Raw genomic sequence first — 14,244 nt, 5'->3', positions numbered from 1 at the left:
TTCTTGTTCTTTCTTTTGTTAATGTATCACGTTGATTGATTTGCGGATGTTGAACCAACCTTGCAGCCCAGGGATAAATCCCACTTGGTCGTGGTGAATAATCCTTTTAATGTACTGTTGGATCCTATTGGCTAGTATTTTGGTGAGAATTTTTGCATCCATGTTCATCAAGGATATTGGTCTGTAATTCTCCTTTTTGATGGGGTCTTTGTCTGGTTTTGGGATCAAGGTAATGGTGGCCTCATAAAACGAGTTTGGAAGTTTTCCTTCCATTTCTATTTTTTGGAACAGTTTCAGAAGAATAGGTATTAATTCTTCTTTAAATGTTTGGTAGAATTCCCCTGGGAAGCCATCTGGCCCTGGGCTTTTGTTTGTTGGGAGATTTTTGATGACTGCTTCAATTTCCTTAGTGGTTATAGGTCTGTTCAGGTTTTCTATTTCTTCCTGGTTCAGTTTTGGTAGTTGATATATCTCTAGGAATGCATCCATTTCTTCCAGGTTACCTAATTTGCTGGCATAGAGTTGCTCATAATATGTTCTTATAATTGTTTGTATTTCTTTGGTGTTGGTTGTGATCTCTCCTCTTTCATTCATGATTTTGTTGATTTGGGTCATTTCTCTTTGCTTTTTGATCAGTCTGGCCAGGGGTTTATCAATCTTGTTAATTTTTTCAAAGAACCAGCTCCTAGTTTTGTTGATCTGTTCTACTGTTCTTTTGGTTTCTATTTCATTGATTTCTGCTCTGATCTTTATTATTTCTCTTCTGCTGTGTTTAGACTTTATTTGCTGTTTTTTCTCTAGCTCCTTTAAGTATAGGGTTAGGTTGTGTATTTGAGACCTTTCTTGTTTCTTGAGAAAGGCTTGTATTGCTATATACTTTCCTCTTAGGACTGCCTTTGCTGCATCCCAAAGATTTTGAACAGTTGTGTTTTCATTTTCATTGGTTTCCATGAATTTTTAAAATTCTTCTTTAATTTCCTGGTTGACCCATTCATTCTTTAGTAGGATGCTCTTTAGCCTCCATGTATTTGAGTTCTTTCCGACTTTCCTCTTGTGATTGAGTTCTAGTTTCAAAGCATTGTGGTCTGAAAAAAGGCAGGGAATGATCCCAGTCTTTTGGTACCGTTTAAGACCTCATTTGTGACCTAGGATGTGATCTCTTCTGGAGAATGTTCCATGGGCACTAGAGAAGAATGTGTATTCCGTTGCTTTGGGATGGAATGTTCTGAATATGTCTGTGAAGTCCATTTGGTCCAGTGTGTCATTTAAAGTCTATTTCCTTGTTGATCTTTTGCTTAGATGATCAGTCCATTTCAGTGAGGGGGTTGTTAAAGTCCCCCACTATTATTGTATTGTTGTCGATGTGTTTCTTTGCTTTTGTTATTAATTGCCTCTTATAATTGGTCGCTCCCATGTTAGGGGCATAGATATTTACAATTGTTAGATCTTCTTGTTGGATAGACCCTTTAAGTAGGATATAGTGTCCTTCCTCATCTCTTATTACAGTCTTTGGTTTAAAATCTAATTTGTCTGATATAAGGATTGCCACCCCAGCTTTCTTTTGGTGTTCATTAGCATGGGAAATGGTTTTCCACCCCCTCACTTTCAATCTGGGGCTGTCTTTGGGTCTAAAATGAGTCTCTTGCAGACAGCATATCGATGGGTCTTGTTTTTTAATCCAATCTGATAGCCTGTGTCTTTTGATTGGGGCATTTAGCCCATTTACGTTCAGGGTAACTATTGAAAGATAGGAATTTAGTGCCATTGTATTGCCTGTAAGGTGACTGTTACTGTATATTGTCTGTGTTCCTTTCTGGTCTGTGTTGCTTTTAGGTTCTCTCTTTGCTTAGAGGACCCCTTTCAATATTTCTTGTAGGGCTGGTTTCGTGTTTGCAAATTCCTTTAGTTTTTGTTTGTCCTGGAAGCTTTTGATCTCTCCTTCTATTTTCAATGACAGCCTAGCTGGATATAGTATTCTTGGCTGAATATATCCTGCCAGTCCTTTGTGGCCTGCCAGGTCTCTGTGGATAGGTCTGTTGCCAATCTAATGTTTCTACCATTGTAGGTTACAGATCTCTTCTCCCGAGCTGCTTTCAGGATTTTCTCTTTGTCTCTGAGACTCGTAAGTTTTACTATTAGATGTCGGGGTGTTGACCTAGTTTTATTGATTTTGAGAGGGGTTCTCTGTGCCTCCTGGATTTTGATGCCTGTTTCCTTCCCCAAATTAGGGACGTTCTCTGCTATAATTTGCTCCAGTATACCTTCTGCCCCTCTCTCTCTTTCTTCTTCTTCTGGGATCCCAATTATTCTAATGTTGTTTCGTCTTATGGTATCGCTAATCTCTCGAATTCTGCTCTCGTGATCTAGTAGTTGTTTATCTCTCTTTATCTCAGCTTCTTTATTTTCCATCATTTGGTCTTCTATATCACTGATTCTCTCTTCTGCCTCATTTATCCTAGCAGTTAGCGCCCCCATTTTTGATTGCACCTCATTAATAGCCTTTTTGATTTCGACTTGGTTAGATTTTAGTTCTTTTATTTCTGCAGAAAGGGTTTCTCTAATAACTTCCATGCTTTTTTCAAGCCCAGCTAGTATTTTTTTTTTTTTTTTAAAGATTTTATTTATTTATTTGACAGAGAGAGAGCACAAGTAGGCAGAGTGACAGGCAGATGGAGAGGGAGAAACAGGCTCTCCGCTGAGCGGGGAGCCGGATGTGGGGCTCGATCCCAAGACCCCAGGATCATGACCTGAGCCGAAAGCAGCCACTTAACAGACTGCGCCACCCAGGCGCCCCCCAGCTAGTATCTTTAGAGTGATGATTCTGAACTCTAGATCCGACATTGTACTGATGTCCGTATTGAGTAGGTCCCTGGCAGTCAGTACTACCTCTTGTTCTTTTTGTTGAGGTGATTTTTTCCGTCTTGTCATTTTGTCCAGAGGAGAATAGGTGAATGGGAGAACAAAATGCTAACAGGGTAACAACGTCTCCAGAAAATATACTGTAAACAAATCAGAAAGGACCTGAAGCCGGGGGAAAAGAAAGGGGAAGAAAGAAAAAAGAAAAAGAAAAACAAAAGGAAAAGATAAAAACAAACAAATACAGAACAAAAGAAAAAAACAGAATATGATCAAATATGATCAGGCTGGTGCCTAGATCAGTGCCACACACTGGACTTTGGGTGTATTTTGGTCTGTTAAAAGAAAGTGCCTCCCAAAATTTTAAAGAAAGAAAAACTTATGGGGTGCCTGGGTGGCTCAGTCATTAAGCATCTGCCTTCGGCTTGGGTCATGATCTCAGGGTCCTGGGATCGAGCCCCGCATCGGGCTCCCTGCTCCACGGGAAGCCTGCTTCTCCCTCTCCCACTCCCTTTGCTTGTGTTCCCTCTCTCGCTGTGTCTCTCTCTGTCAAATAAATAAATAAAATCTTTAAAAAAAAAAAAAGAAAGAAAAACATATATGTACAAAAATAAGGGTTGATGATGAAGGGATGGAATATGACTGTAAAGATGAAAATTATAAAAAATTTTATAAAAGGAATTGATAAGTTGTTTGAAAAAAGAAAGAGGATTTAAAAAAAAAAGAAAAAAAAAGGGAGAGAATATGATCAGGCAGGAGACTAGAACAAAGCCATATACTAGAGATTTAGGGTATATTTTGATCTGTTAGAAGAAACTGTATCCCAAAATTTTAAAGAGAAAACAACTTCTATATATATGCCAAAAATAAGGGTAATTACTATGAAGGGATAGAATATGACTCTAAAAATGAAAAATAAAAATGTTTTTTAAAAAAGGGATTGATAAAATGTTGGTTGAAAAAGGGAAAAAGAAAAATTAAAAAAAAAAAAAAGTTAAAAAATAACTTTGAAAGACTAAAGAATCATGGTAAAAAAGCCATGGATTTTATGTGCAGTATTCCCCTAGCGCTGGAGTTCTGCCGTTCTCACTGATCGGTAAACTTAGTCTTGGCTGGCTGTTCTCGCTGATCTTCTGGGGGAGGGGCCTGTTGCCGTGGTTCCCAAATGTCTTTGCCGGAGGCGGAATTGCCCTGCCCTTGCCCGGTCCGGGCTAAGTAATCTGCTCGGGTTTGCTCTCGGGAGCTTTTGTTCCCTGCAAGCTTTCCCTACAGCTTTGTAGGAGGAGAGTGAAAATGGCGGCCTCCCAATCTCCGCCCCGGAGGAAACGAGAACTCGGGGCCCCACTCCTCAGTGTGCCCCCAGAGAAAAGCAGTCAGTCAGTCCCGTCTCCCCGGTCTGCAGCCGCACTCCGTGTTCACCCGGCCTGTGACCGAGCATTTTTATCTCTGGCACCCGACCCCGGGTGGAGTCTCCAAACCCAGCAGATCCCTGCGGTGCGCTCCCGTGCCACTCCTCCCAGCGGAGGAAGGGGAGTCTCCCTGGATCTGCCGCTTGTTGGGTCCCTGCTGGAAGAACAGTGGCCCGACTGTGCCGCGGATCACGGTTTATGGCAACCCCGAGCTGAGAGCCCGCGCCTCGGCTCCGGTCTCTGCAGCCGGCTTCCCCGCTCCGATACCTGGGAGCTCTGCCGCACTCAGGCACCCCCGGTCTTTCTGTGACTGCGAGGGTCCTGAGACCACACTGTCCCAGCAAGGGTTCCACCCCCCTCTTAGCCACTGGAGTGACGTCCCTCAGCGGAGCAGACTTCTAAAAGTTCCGATTTTGTGCTCCGCGGCTCTATCACTTGCCAGAAGCGGCCCAGGGAGGCCCCCTCCCCCGCCGTCTATCTTCTCGAATATCGCCTTGGATTCACTTCTCCGCATATCCTACCTTCCAGAAAGTCCTCTTGTTTCTGTTCAGAGAGTTGCTGCTATTCTTTTCTTCCTTCTCCTGTTGAGTTTGTAGGTGTTCAGAATGGTTTGATTCCCATCCAGCTGAATTCCTGAGACCAGACGAAATCCAGGTCTCCTACTCCTCCGCCATCTTGCTCCGCCCCCTCAATTTGAATGACTTTTAATGTTTTTTCTTTTCTTTTTCTTTTCCTAAATGTTCTGCCTAGAACTTCCCTAGTAATGTTGAAAAGAAGTGGCAAAACTAGGCATCCGTATCTTGTTCCTACTAGGAGAAAAGCTTTCAGTCTTTCACTGTTGTGAGTGTGATGTTAGCTGTGGTTTTTTATATATGGCTGTTATCATGTTGAGGAAATTTTCTTCTATTCCTAGTTTATCCTAACCGTGCTGTTATCATGAGAGGGTGTTGAATTTTGTCACATGTTTTTTCTGCATCAATTGTAAGGATCATGTGAGTTTTTTTCCTTCATTCTACTAACATGGTATATTTTATTGATTGATTTTTGTTGTTGAACCTATTTTATGCTCTACAAATAAAGCTCACTTGGTCGTGGTGTATAATCCTTTTATATACTGCTGAATTTGGTTTGCTCATTCTTCTTCAGGATTTTTTCATCAATATTTTTAGGGATATTGGTCTGTAGTTTCCTTGTGTTTTTGTTTCGCTGTAGTATTAAGGTAATGCTGGCCTCATGAGATGAGTTAGGAGGTGTTCCCTCTCCTTTAAATTTTTGGAAGTGTTTGAGAAGGATTGGTATTAATTGTTCTGGGTTTTTCTTTGTTGGGAGGTTTTTGATTACTGATTTAATCTCCGTACTAGTTCTAGGTCAATTCAGATTTTCTGTTTCTTAATGAATCAGTTTTGGTAGATTGTATGTTTCTAGGAATTTGCCCATTTTGTCTAAATTATCCAATTGTTGGCATATAATTTTTCATAGTATTATTTTATAATCTTTTATTTCTTTAAAAATAGTAATGTTCTCACTTTCAGCTCCGATTTTTGGTATTGTGGATCTTCTGTCTTTTTTTCTTAATCTAGCAAAAGGTCTCTCAAATTTCTTGACCCATTAAAAGAACCACCTTTTGATTTTGATATTTTCCTATTGTTTTTCTATTCTCTGTATTTGATCTCATCTTTATTATTTCCTTCCTTCTGCTAGCTTTGGATTTAGTTTGCTCTTCTTTTTCTAGTTCCTTAGGTTATTGAATTGAGAGCTTTCTTTTTAATGTGTTTCCAGCTATAAATTTTCCTCTTAGCACTGCTTCCACTGCATCCCATTTTTGGTGTTGTGTTTTCACTTTGATTTATTTCAAGATATTTTCTAACTTTCTTTGTGAATTTTTTTTCTTTTATCATTGGTGTTTAATTTTCATGTGATTGTGAACTTTCCAGTTTTCCTTCTATTGCTGATTTCTGGTTTCATTGTGATCAGGAAAAATATTTCTTTCTTCTTTTTTTTTTTTTAAGATTTATTTATTTGACAGAGAGAGCACAAGCAGGGGGAGCTACAGAGGGAGAGGGAGAAACAGGCTCCCTACTGAGCAGGGAGGCAGATGTTGGGCTCGATCCCATGACCCTGGGATCATGACCTGAGCTGAAGGCCAACTCTTAACTGATTGAGCCACCCAGGTGCCCCAGGAAAAATATTTCATATGATTTCAGTCTCTTTAAATTTATTAAGACCTGTTTTGTAGCCTAACACATGGTCTATCCTAGATATTGTTCATGTGTACTGGAGAAGAATATATATTCTGCTGTTGTTTGATCAGTTTAGCTTTTGACACATTATATTTGAGAATACATATAAGTGGAGATGCAAAATTTTCACTTAGGAGAAAAACAGAGGGAGCAATTTGTTAGTGAGCTGCAAAGAGGGCTTGAGATCACAAGAATGGATAACTTTTTGTGAGGAACAGAATTTATTTATTTATTTTTTATAGATTTCATTTATTTATTTGAGATAGAGCAAGAGAGAGAGAGCACAAGCAGGGGGAGCAGCAGGTTCTCCACCAAGCAGGGATCCCGAAGTGGGGCTCGATCCCAGGACTCCGAGGTCACAACCTGAGCTAAAGGCAGATGCTCAACCAACTGAGCCACCCAGGCGCCCCAGAACAGATTTTATTTAGAGCAATAGAACAGCCTTAGGTATATCCTTAGTTGGAAGGCTAAAGGTTGAATATAGCCTGGAGTTTAGAAATATTTAAAAAGAGAATATAATCAGCTGAATTCAGGGTTGAGAAATCAACTACCTTGTTTAGGAAAGACCGTGTTCCTTTAATAATTCAACAAAGAAAGTGAAGAACAGATTCTATTTTTTTTTAGATTTGAGAAACATGTAAATGATGACAACTACTTAAATTGTGAAATTAAAAATTGGAAATATCAATTATGTAGTTTTAGAATATAATTTTTAGAGGCTGATAATTAGACAAGTCTGAAATGTTAGAAACTGCACATTAATTAACTAGAAACTTCTTTCTATATTTGAATTCTATAGAAGTTGTTTTTGGACAGTCTACGAAAAGCACTTGCCGGCCATGGAGGAAGCAGGCAGTTGACGGAAAGTGCTGCAATTGCCTGTGTCAAACTGTGTAAAGCAAGTACTTACATCAACTGGGAAGATAACTCTGTCATTTTCCTACTAGTTCAGTCCATGGTGGTAGATCTTAAGGTAATATGCTTGTTATTTCTTTACTACAAACTTTAAGAAAACTAAAGGAAAAATAAAATTCTAGTAAAGTATTATTATGCTAGATCATTGTCAAAGATCATTGCTAATGCCAGAGGTCTGAATCATCTTAGATGGTAAGTACATAAGACCTGCTTTTGTTGTTTGTGTTACTCAGACTAAATTGGCTTAGAATATGATGAAAACAGAATTAACTGGTTTTCTTAAGTTATCATAAATATTCAGACTTGGTTTTAAAATAATGTAGAATTTAGGGCCTAAAAAGAACCATATCTGGTATAGTAAGAATTTTATCAGAGTGATGAACCACATTAGTGCTTTGTGCTTCTTCTGGCAACTGAATGTTATTTCCATGTATGTGGATATTGTGTTGATATTATTAAATACTAGTAAAAAAAATAACTGCATGATTGTTTAAAGGCTTTTGTTTTCTTTTGGGATTTTCATAGAACCTGCTTTTTAATCCAAGTAAACCATTCTCAAGAGGCAGTCAGCCTGCAGATGTGGATCTAATGATTGACTGCCTTGTTTCTTGCTTTCGTATAAGCCCTCACAACAACCAACACTTTAAGGTGAGAGCATTGGTTTTTATCCAGTTATGTTTACTGATGCTGTTGATCTTTCTTTATAAATATAAAAAGACTAGAAAGGTCAATTGGTATTTCTCAATATTATATATTAATGTTAATTTTAAGACCTTAAGAATTTATTCTGTTTTTTAAAAACTTTTTTTTTTTCATGTTTCTCTTTATCCTCATTTGTGTTGAATATTTTTCTCACAGGAATAATATACAGTTTTTTCCTTTGCCTGTGTAGATCTGCCTGGCTCAGAATTCCCCTTCTACATTTCACTATGTGCTGGTAAATTCACTCCATCGAATCATCACCAATGTAAGTCCAAAAGGTATTGCTAAATTACTTAAAATTTTTTTTCTTCCTTTCTTTACTTTTTTATTTCTTTTTAAGAAAGACATTCTTGGTTTATAAAAGGTTTTGAACTTAGATGTATGGTATAGGGAGATTTCTCATAGGTGATTATATCTAGTAACTGATATACAATTATATTTTTCATATTCAATTTGACCTGAGAGCCTTTATTGAGAAAAAAGGAGTTAATAGGATCCTTTGGAAAGATTAAACCTAAAATACTTTATTTGCATCAAAAGCCCTTGAGAACAGTGCTACTGAGAATATAATTGAACATTTCATCCCAAACTCTTTAAATATTATTTTAATACTCCTAGTCTTTTCCCAGCATTTGGTATATTCTGACTTGTCACTTTACCATTTAAGTTAAAAGTAGTAACTATTTATGGTGTAGGCCAGTATGGTGCATTTTAAAAATGGTAAGATCATATTTGATTGTACTTTTTAGTCCTCCTTAAATAAATGAAATATTAGCACACTTAAATGGAGGTATTGACATGATACAAAAGCATATCAGACAAAATAAGCGAGCTCATTAAAAGGTGCTTGTGAAACCTTCGACTCTGATGTGAATACATTAAGTAGAATGATAATGAAACCTTATCAGATTTGGACCATGAAGTTTTAACTATTTGACCGTTACAGAGTCTCAATGAAGACAGTTTTGGAAATACTTTGTCTTGAAATCACATGAAGTTTTTCTTAGATATTTGGACTACAAATCTTAAAAATTCTGCCAAATTCTGTTCTTCTGGTTAGGAACAATAATATTTTGAAGGTTCTCAAGCTCTACTTTTATTCATTTATGTGTAAATTGGTCAACTTTTTCTTTTTCTCCCTTAAAAGGGGCTTTATTTATTTGTCTGTTTATTTTTTGGTGGGCAGCAAAGCAAGGTTTATGAGTGATAGTACAAAGCTCCTAAAGAGGGAGGGGACCTGAAAGGGTTGCCTTAAAAAGGGCTTTACTGAGGTATTTTTGTCTTCTTTAAAATCAAATTCCATTTTTAAGAGTGTATCTCTGATGAGTTAAAAATTCCTCCCCACATTCATTTGCCTTGGATGTGTTTAATTAAACCAAATTCTGCCTCTTCCCTTCTCTTCTCTTCTCTTCTCTTCTCCTCTTCTCTTCTCTTTTCTTCTCTTCTCTTCTCTTCTCTCTCTTCTCTTTTCTCTTCTGTTTTTTAGAGAGGGAGGGGCAGAGGCAGAGGCAAAGAGAGAATCTTAAGCAGGCTCTATGCCCAGCACGGAGCCTAACACAGGGCTCCATTTCATGACCCAAGCTGAAATCAAGAGTCGGACGCTTAACCTACTGAGCCACCCAGACGCTCCTGTTTTCTCTTCTTTTATCCATTCCTGCAGGGGAAAAATAACTCTAAATCTATGTAGTGACACATTTAGTTTTTCTCAGTGGGGTGCTAGTAGCATTTTGGGCAGGGCAATTCCTTGTTGTGCAGCACTATCTTGTGCATTGCAAGACGCCTAGTATCCCTGATCCTCATTTCATTAAATGCCATTTGGGCCACTTCCCTCCTCCCACCCCCAGACATTATGAACAACTAAAATGCATTGAGGGAATGATATGTTGCTCAATTGAGTATCTGTGGGTTAAATTATAGGTATAAATAACATGAGATGTTATTTATCCCAAAAAGGGAAAGCTTAATGAATCTGATTGCAGATAAGGTATGTTTGTACTAAAAATTAAAAAAATTTTTACTTTACTTTTGCCAGGGTAGTGAACCCCAAGACATTGTATCCTCAATGTTTATTTTCAAGGCCATTTTAAGGAAAAAAAAAAGAAAAGAAAAAGATGATTTCCCCCCTCAGGTTTATGTTTAATTCAGAATTAAAATATTATTATTTTTCTCCTTTAACTTATAATACTAAAAGCATTCCATTTATTACAGTGGATGGTTTTACATAAATGCTTAAAACTTGTATTAAATAAACCCAAGTATATACTTCTTTGATACTTTGTGGCTAGTTACTTTAATTGTGAAATATTTTTGTCTACAATTGAATATATAGAGCACTTTCAAGCATGGACTTGGCACTGCTGTAAGTGGCTGAGCTGCTCCTTTGTGGGTTTAAAGCATGCCTGGAGTGGTACTTCATGCATGCCTCAGTGTATATGGTGAAGTGGTTGTGCATCCTTCTGTACTCCGATGAGTACTGCATGTGTGAAGGTGGAGTGTGTCTGTACCAGAGGTCACGTCAATAAGAAGTCTGTTTTTATAAAGAAAAACCTATGTTGGCTAAGTTTTAAAATACTCAGCATCAGTAACCTTTAATGAATAGCTTGACAAAAAGCATAAATTTGAGTCTGTAAAGTATCTTAAAGCTATACTTTAGATGATGATACTTTATCATATTATAGAATGTTTGATAAAATTGTTTCTTGTTAGGATTGGTTTTTTTCTTTCCTATGGTTTGAGGCTAAAAGATATTGAATCTGAAGTACTTTCTGACTGAAAGGACTATTCATAAAGTAACTATGCAGATTTATGGAATTGACCATTACAGAGTCTCACTGAAGACAGTCATGGAAATACTTTGTCTTGAAATCCCATGAAGTTTTTCTTAGATATTTGGACTCCTAAACTTAATTTATTCTTAGTGTAAGATTTCCTTTTTATTGATTCTTGGTTCAGTACACCTCATAAGTTCTTTTCTTCCATGGTTCTTTAGCCAGATTCACAGATTTTGTTTCTTACTGTCACATTGTCAAGTAAAAGTTTTTGATATGTTTTTGAGGGTTATTTAGAATTGATAGTGGTTTGCAGTTTTGTTTTCTTTCTGGGAAACATATTCATACTCAGTTCATAAGTACAGTGTTTAGATCTAAAATATTCTGTTTCTTCCTAAGAAATCTGAAAATCTGTTGACTATTTGAATTTTATTATATTGTAGACTTTTGTCAGCTTTGAAAATGGTACTCAGAGTACTGTCACTTTTTTTATTATGGCATGCTATAAGAGATGAATTATAGTTATAAGATCTGTGTTATGTACTTAATCTTTATTGGGTTCCTTTAGGTTAAATTAGGTATGTTGTTAAAATTGGGAAATTAAAGAAATAGTAATACACATATGTGACCCAGATATCTTAGCAATCAGTGGAACATGCCGTAGCTGTACAGTACTTGGTATTCTGGTTTTTTCCTTATGGCAGTTGTAGTTTCCTTATAGATAGCTCACATACTGAGAATGACATGATCTCTTCCTCCTGAGAGTTTGGATAAATTCTCTCTAAGGCACTTGAAAATTTATTTAAGTAATCTCTTGAAGAATTGCCATAGTTTGCTCATACTATGTACTTGTAAAAGTATTGCCATTTGTTTGGCAATAAACTTAGTGTTTTCAAGGAGGAAAAAAAGGAATGTCTACTTTAGTTGACTAATTTCAGAAGAGACACATTTAGTAACTGCTTAAAACACTATAATTTTTGCCAACTACATGATGCCTAGTTTTTAGTGCATAATTTATTTGAAAGTGTATCTTTAACTTTTACATTAAAACGAATATTTATATTATGAAAAATGGCACTTATGACAATCACTAAATCTTAACTTAAAATCATGTTATTTTATAGGATGCATCTCGTACGGTGATATGATTTCAGTAACTATCGATATAGCATAATAGTTTGGATAGGATGTTATATGGGATGCATCTCTCTTTAGTTATTAGTTTCTGACAAGATATTATGGGGTCAGGAGAATGAGTAGTAGGACCCTTATCTCAGTGCATTTTGTGATCATTCAGCCTTTGTTATTTTAAGCTGATTAACACAAGCTGTATAAATTTGTAACTATATGGAAATCAAGCTGTGTTGATTGCTTGGGCAAGTCAAATGACTAAATTGACCAAAGTTTAAAGAGTCCATTATATAACCAAACTAAAATCTGATAGTTTGTTAGGAATTCGCTTAAAAAAAGTAAGAGTTGGGGGAATAGCAGAAACAACCACATTATCCAAAGAGAATTTATTTCTTCCCTCACAGCTTTTGGGGGCCCTTCCTATAAATAAGAGTTCAGTATTCAAATTGTGTATTTTAAGTTGATTGTATAATTTACTATCCAGTACTTAGAGTTTATAATCTAATTTTAGGTTAAGGTAATATAACTTGATGCTACCTAGAATATTCTTAGAATTATGGGTGAAGAAATCAGAAGTTGAGAATTTAGCTTCATTTTGGATGAGAAGGAACCTGGGAATAGGGTGTGATGCTCTTAAGTCCTCTTCCTGTGCTAGTTCAGTCATTCTTTCCGGTGCTTCCTATGGAGCCGGGAGTGTAGTAAGCTGGAAGCCTATGTCTGAAGTCCCATGCCTTGTATAATCTCCATATGGAGTGAAAATTCATCCATTTTTGTATTAACTGATAGACTTTATAGCTTTAGTGATTTTCATAACATAGTAATTAATTTTAAAGTTAAATTAGGCACTATTCAAATAAAATAGGCACTAGAAACTAGAACCAAAGCTAAACAGGTGAGACTGAAATAGACAAATATTTACATAAAATTATTACCTTTAAATCTATTTAGGTATGATCCGTTTGTCTTTGTGGTGATCATTAGTCTTTTTGTGTATTGTACCATCATTGCATATCAATTTAAGATTATAGGTTTACTAATAGTTTTATCTCATTTACTAATTTTGTGTTGTACTTATCATTGTTGTTTGTAGGCATATAAGTGATGGTTTGCCACATGTTCCTTCAACATTGTGTTGAACCACTAATCTTTTTTAAAGCTTTGATAGTAGCATTCTTACGTGGGAAAATATATACTATCTATATATGCATATGTTTCTGAATGTATAAAATGTTAAACTTAAAAAAAGAAGATTGGCTACAGAATTAGCTCTCTAAAGACTTTCTCAGATTCATTAGCTTATCAGTTAGAAAAGACAGTCTCATGCTCATGCACATGAGGTGGCAATTTGTCTCATGTTCATTATTATATTTTAAAATAAATATGGGTTAGTGTTTGAATTAAAGATATTATTTGAAGACTTTGGAAATCATGGTGTGTGTTTGCATGGTATTAGAAAGTTTTTCACAGAAGGATAAAACGTAAGGCTACAGTGTTAACCAGAGTGTATGACTCATGCAAATTTTACTTTTCGTCTCTTATGGTCTCTGTTTTTCTACAGTCTGCATTGGATTGGTGGCCTAAGATTGATGCTGTATACTGTCACTCAGTTGAGCTTCGAAACATGTTTGGTGAAACACTTCATAAAGCAGTGCAGGGTTGTGGAGCACACCCAGCAATACGGATGGCACCGGTAAGATTCATCATGAATTTGAATCCCACCTTCTCCCTATTGCATTTTCAGTGTCTCTATCCTATTCCTGGTTTTTTTGATTTTTTTAGAAAATCAAATGAGCCCCTTCTTTTCTATAAGTATGGTATGTTGTATACCGCAGTATTGTTGCAATGCTAGTCCATGGTGTTTGTTTTTCACTATTTCAGTGGGTTGAACTTAATTTTCTTAGAGAAATTTTCTCACAAAATGCTGTTAAAATCTTAAATTTCCTTCCTTTCTTCCTTCCTTCCTTTCTCTTTCTTTCTTTTTCTTTCTTTCTTTCTTTCTTTCTTTCTTTCTTTCTTTTCTCTTTTACTTTGTTTTTCCTGTAACTTTTCCTAATAAATCAAAATATTTTAGTTTGTTTCTCATCTTTGGGGATGAGTAAGGGAAGCCTGACTCCTGGGTTAGAGTGAATGTTTCTACTAATGCACGGTTTTTGCCCATTGGATGCTGAACATTGCACATAGGAAATTAGAAATAAAATTAAACATTTTTATTTAAAATAAAAG

At 36.5% G+C, this 14,244-nt stretch overlaps 1 protein-coding gene across 9 annotated transcripts in view; it reads left to right on the top strand.

The window, feature by feature from the left end:
• NF1 (neurofibromin 1) overlaps positions 1–14,244 on the top strand; it is a 281,702-nt gene that overhangs the window by 85,573 nt on the left and 181,885 nt on the right. For 6 of the 9 annotated variants that reach the window (XM_032428720.1, XM_032428715.1, XM_032428713.1 and 3 more), the window contains exons 9-13: positions 7,305–7,478; positions 7,946–8,068; positions 8,313–8,387; positions 10,452–10,481; positions 13,580–13,711. In XM_032428720.1, coding sequence (XP_032284611.1) covers positions 7,305–7,478; positions 7,946–8,068; positions 8,313–8,387; positions 10,452–10,481; positions 13,580–13,711 — 534 coding nt within the window. The remainder of the gene's footprint in view (positions 1–7,304; positions 7,479–7,945; positions 8,069–8,312; positions 8,388–10,451; positions 10,482–13,579; positions 13,712–14,244) is intronic. The other 3 variants (XM_032428716.1, XM_032428719.1, XM_032428721.1) reach the window with 1 other exon arrangement.

The sequence above is a fragment of the Phoca vitulina genome, unplaced genomic scaffold, assembly GCF_004348235.1.
Source record: "Phoca vitulina isolate PV1807 unplaced genomic scaffold, GSC_HSeal_1.0 scaffold40, whole genome shotgun sequence".
Taxonomy (NCBI): Eukaryota; Metazoa; Chordata; class Mammalia; order Carnivora; family Phocidae; genus Phoca; species Phoca vitulina.
This window is presented reverse-complemented; position numbering and strand designations above follow the sequence as displayed.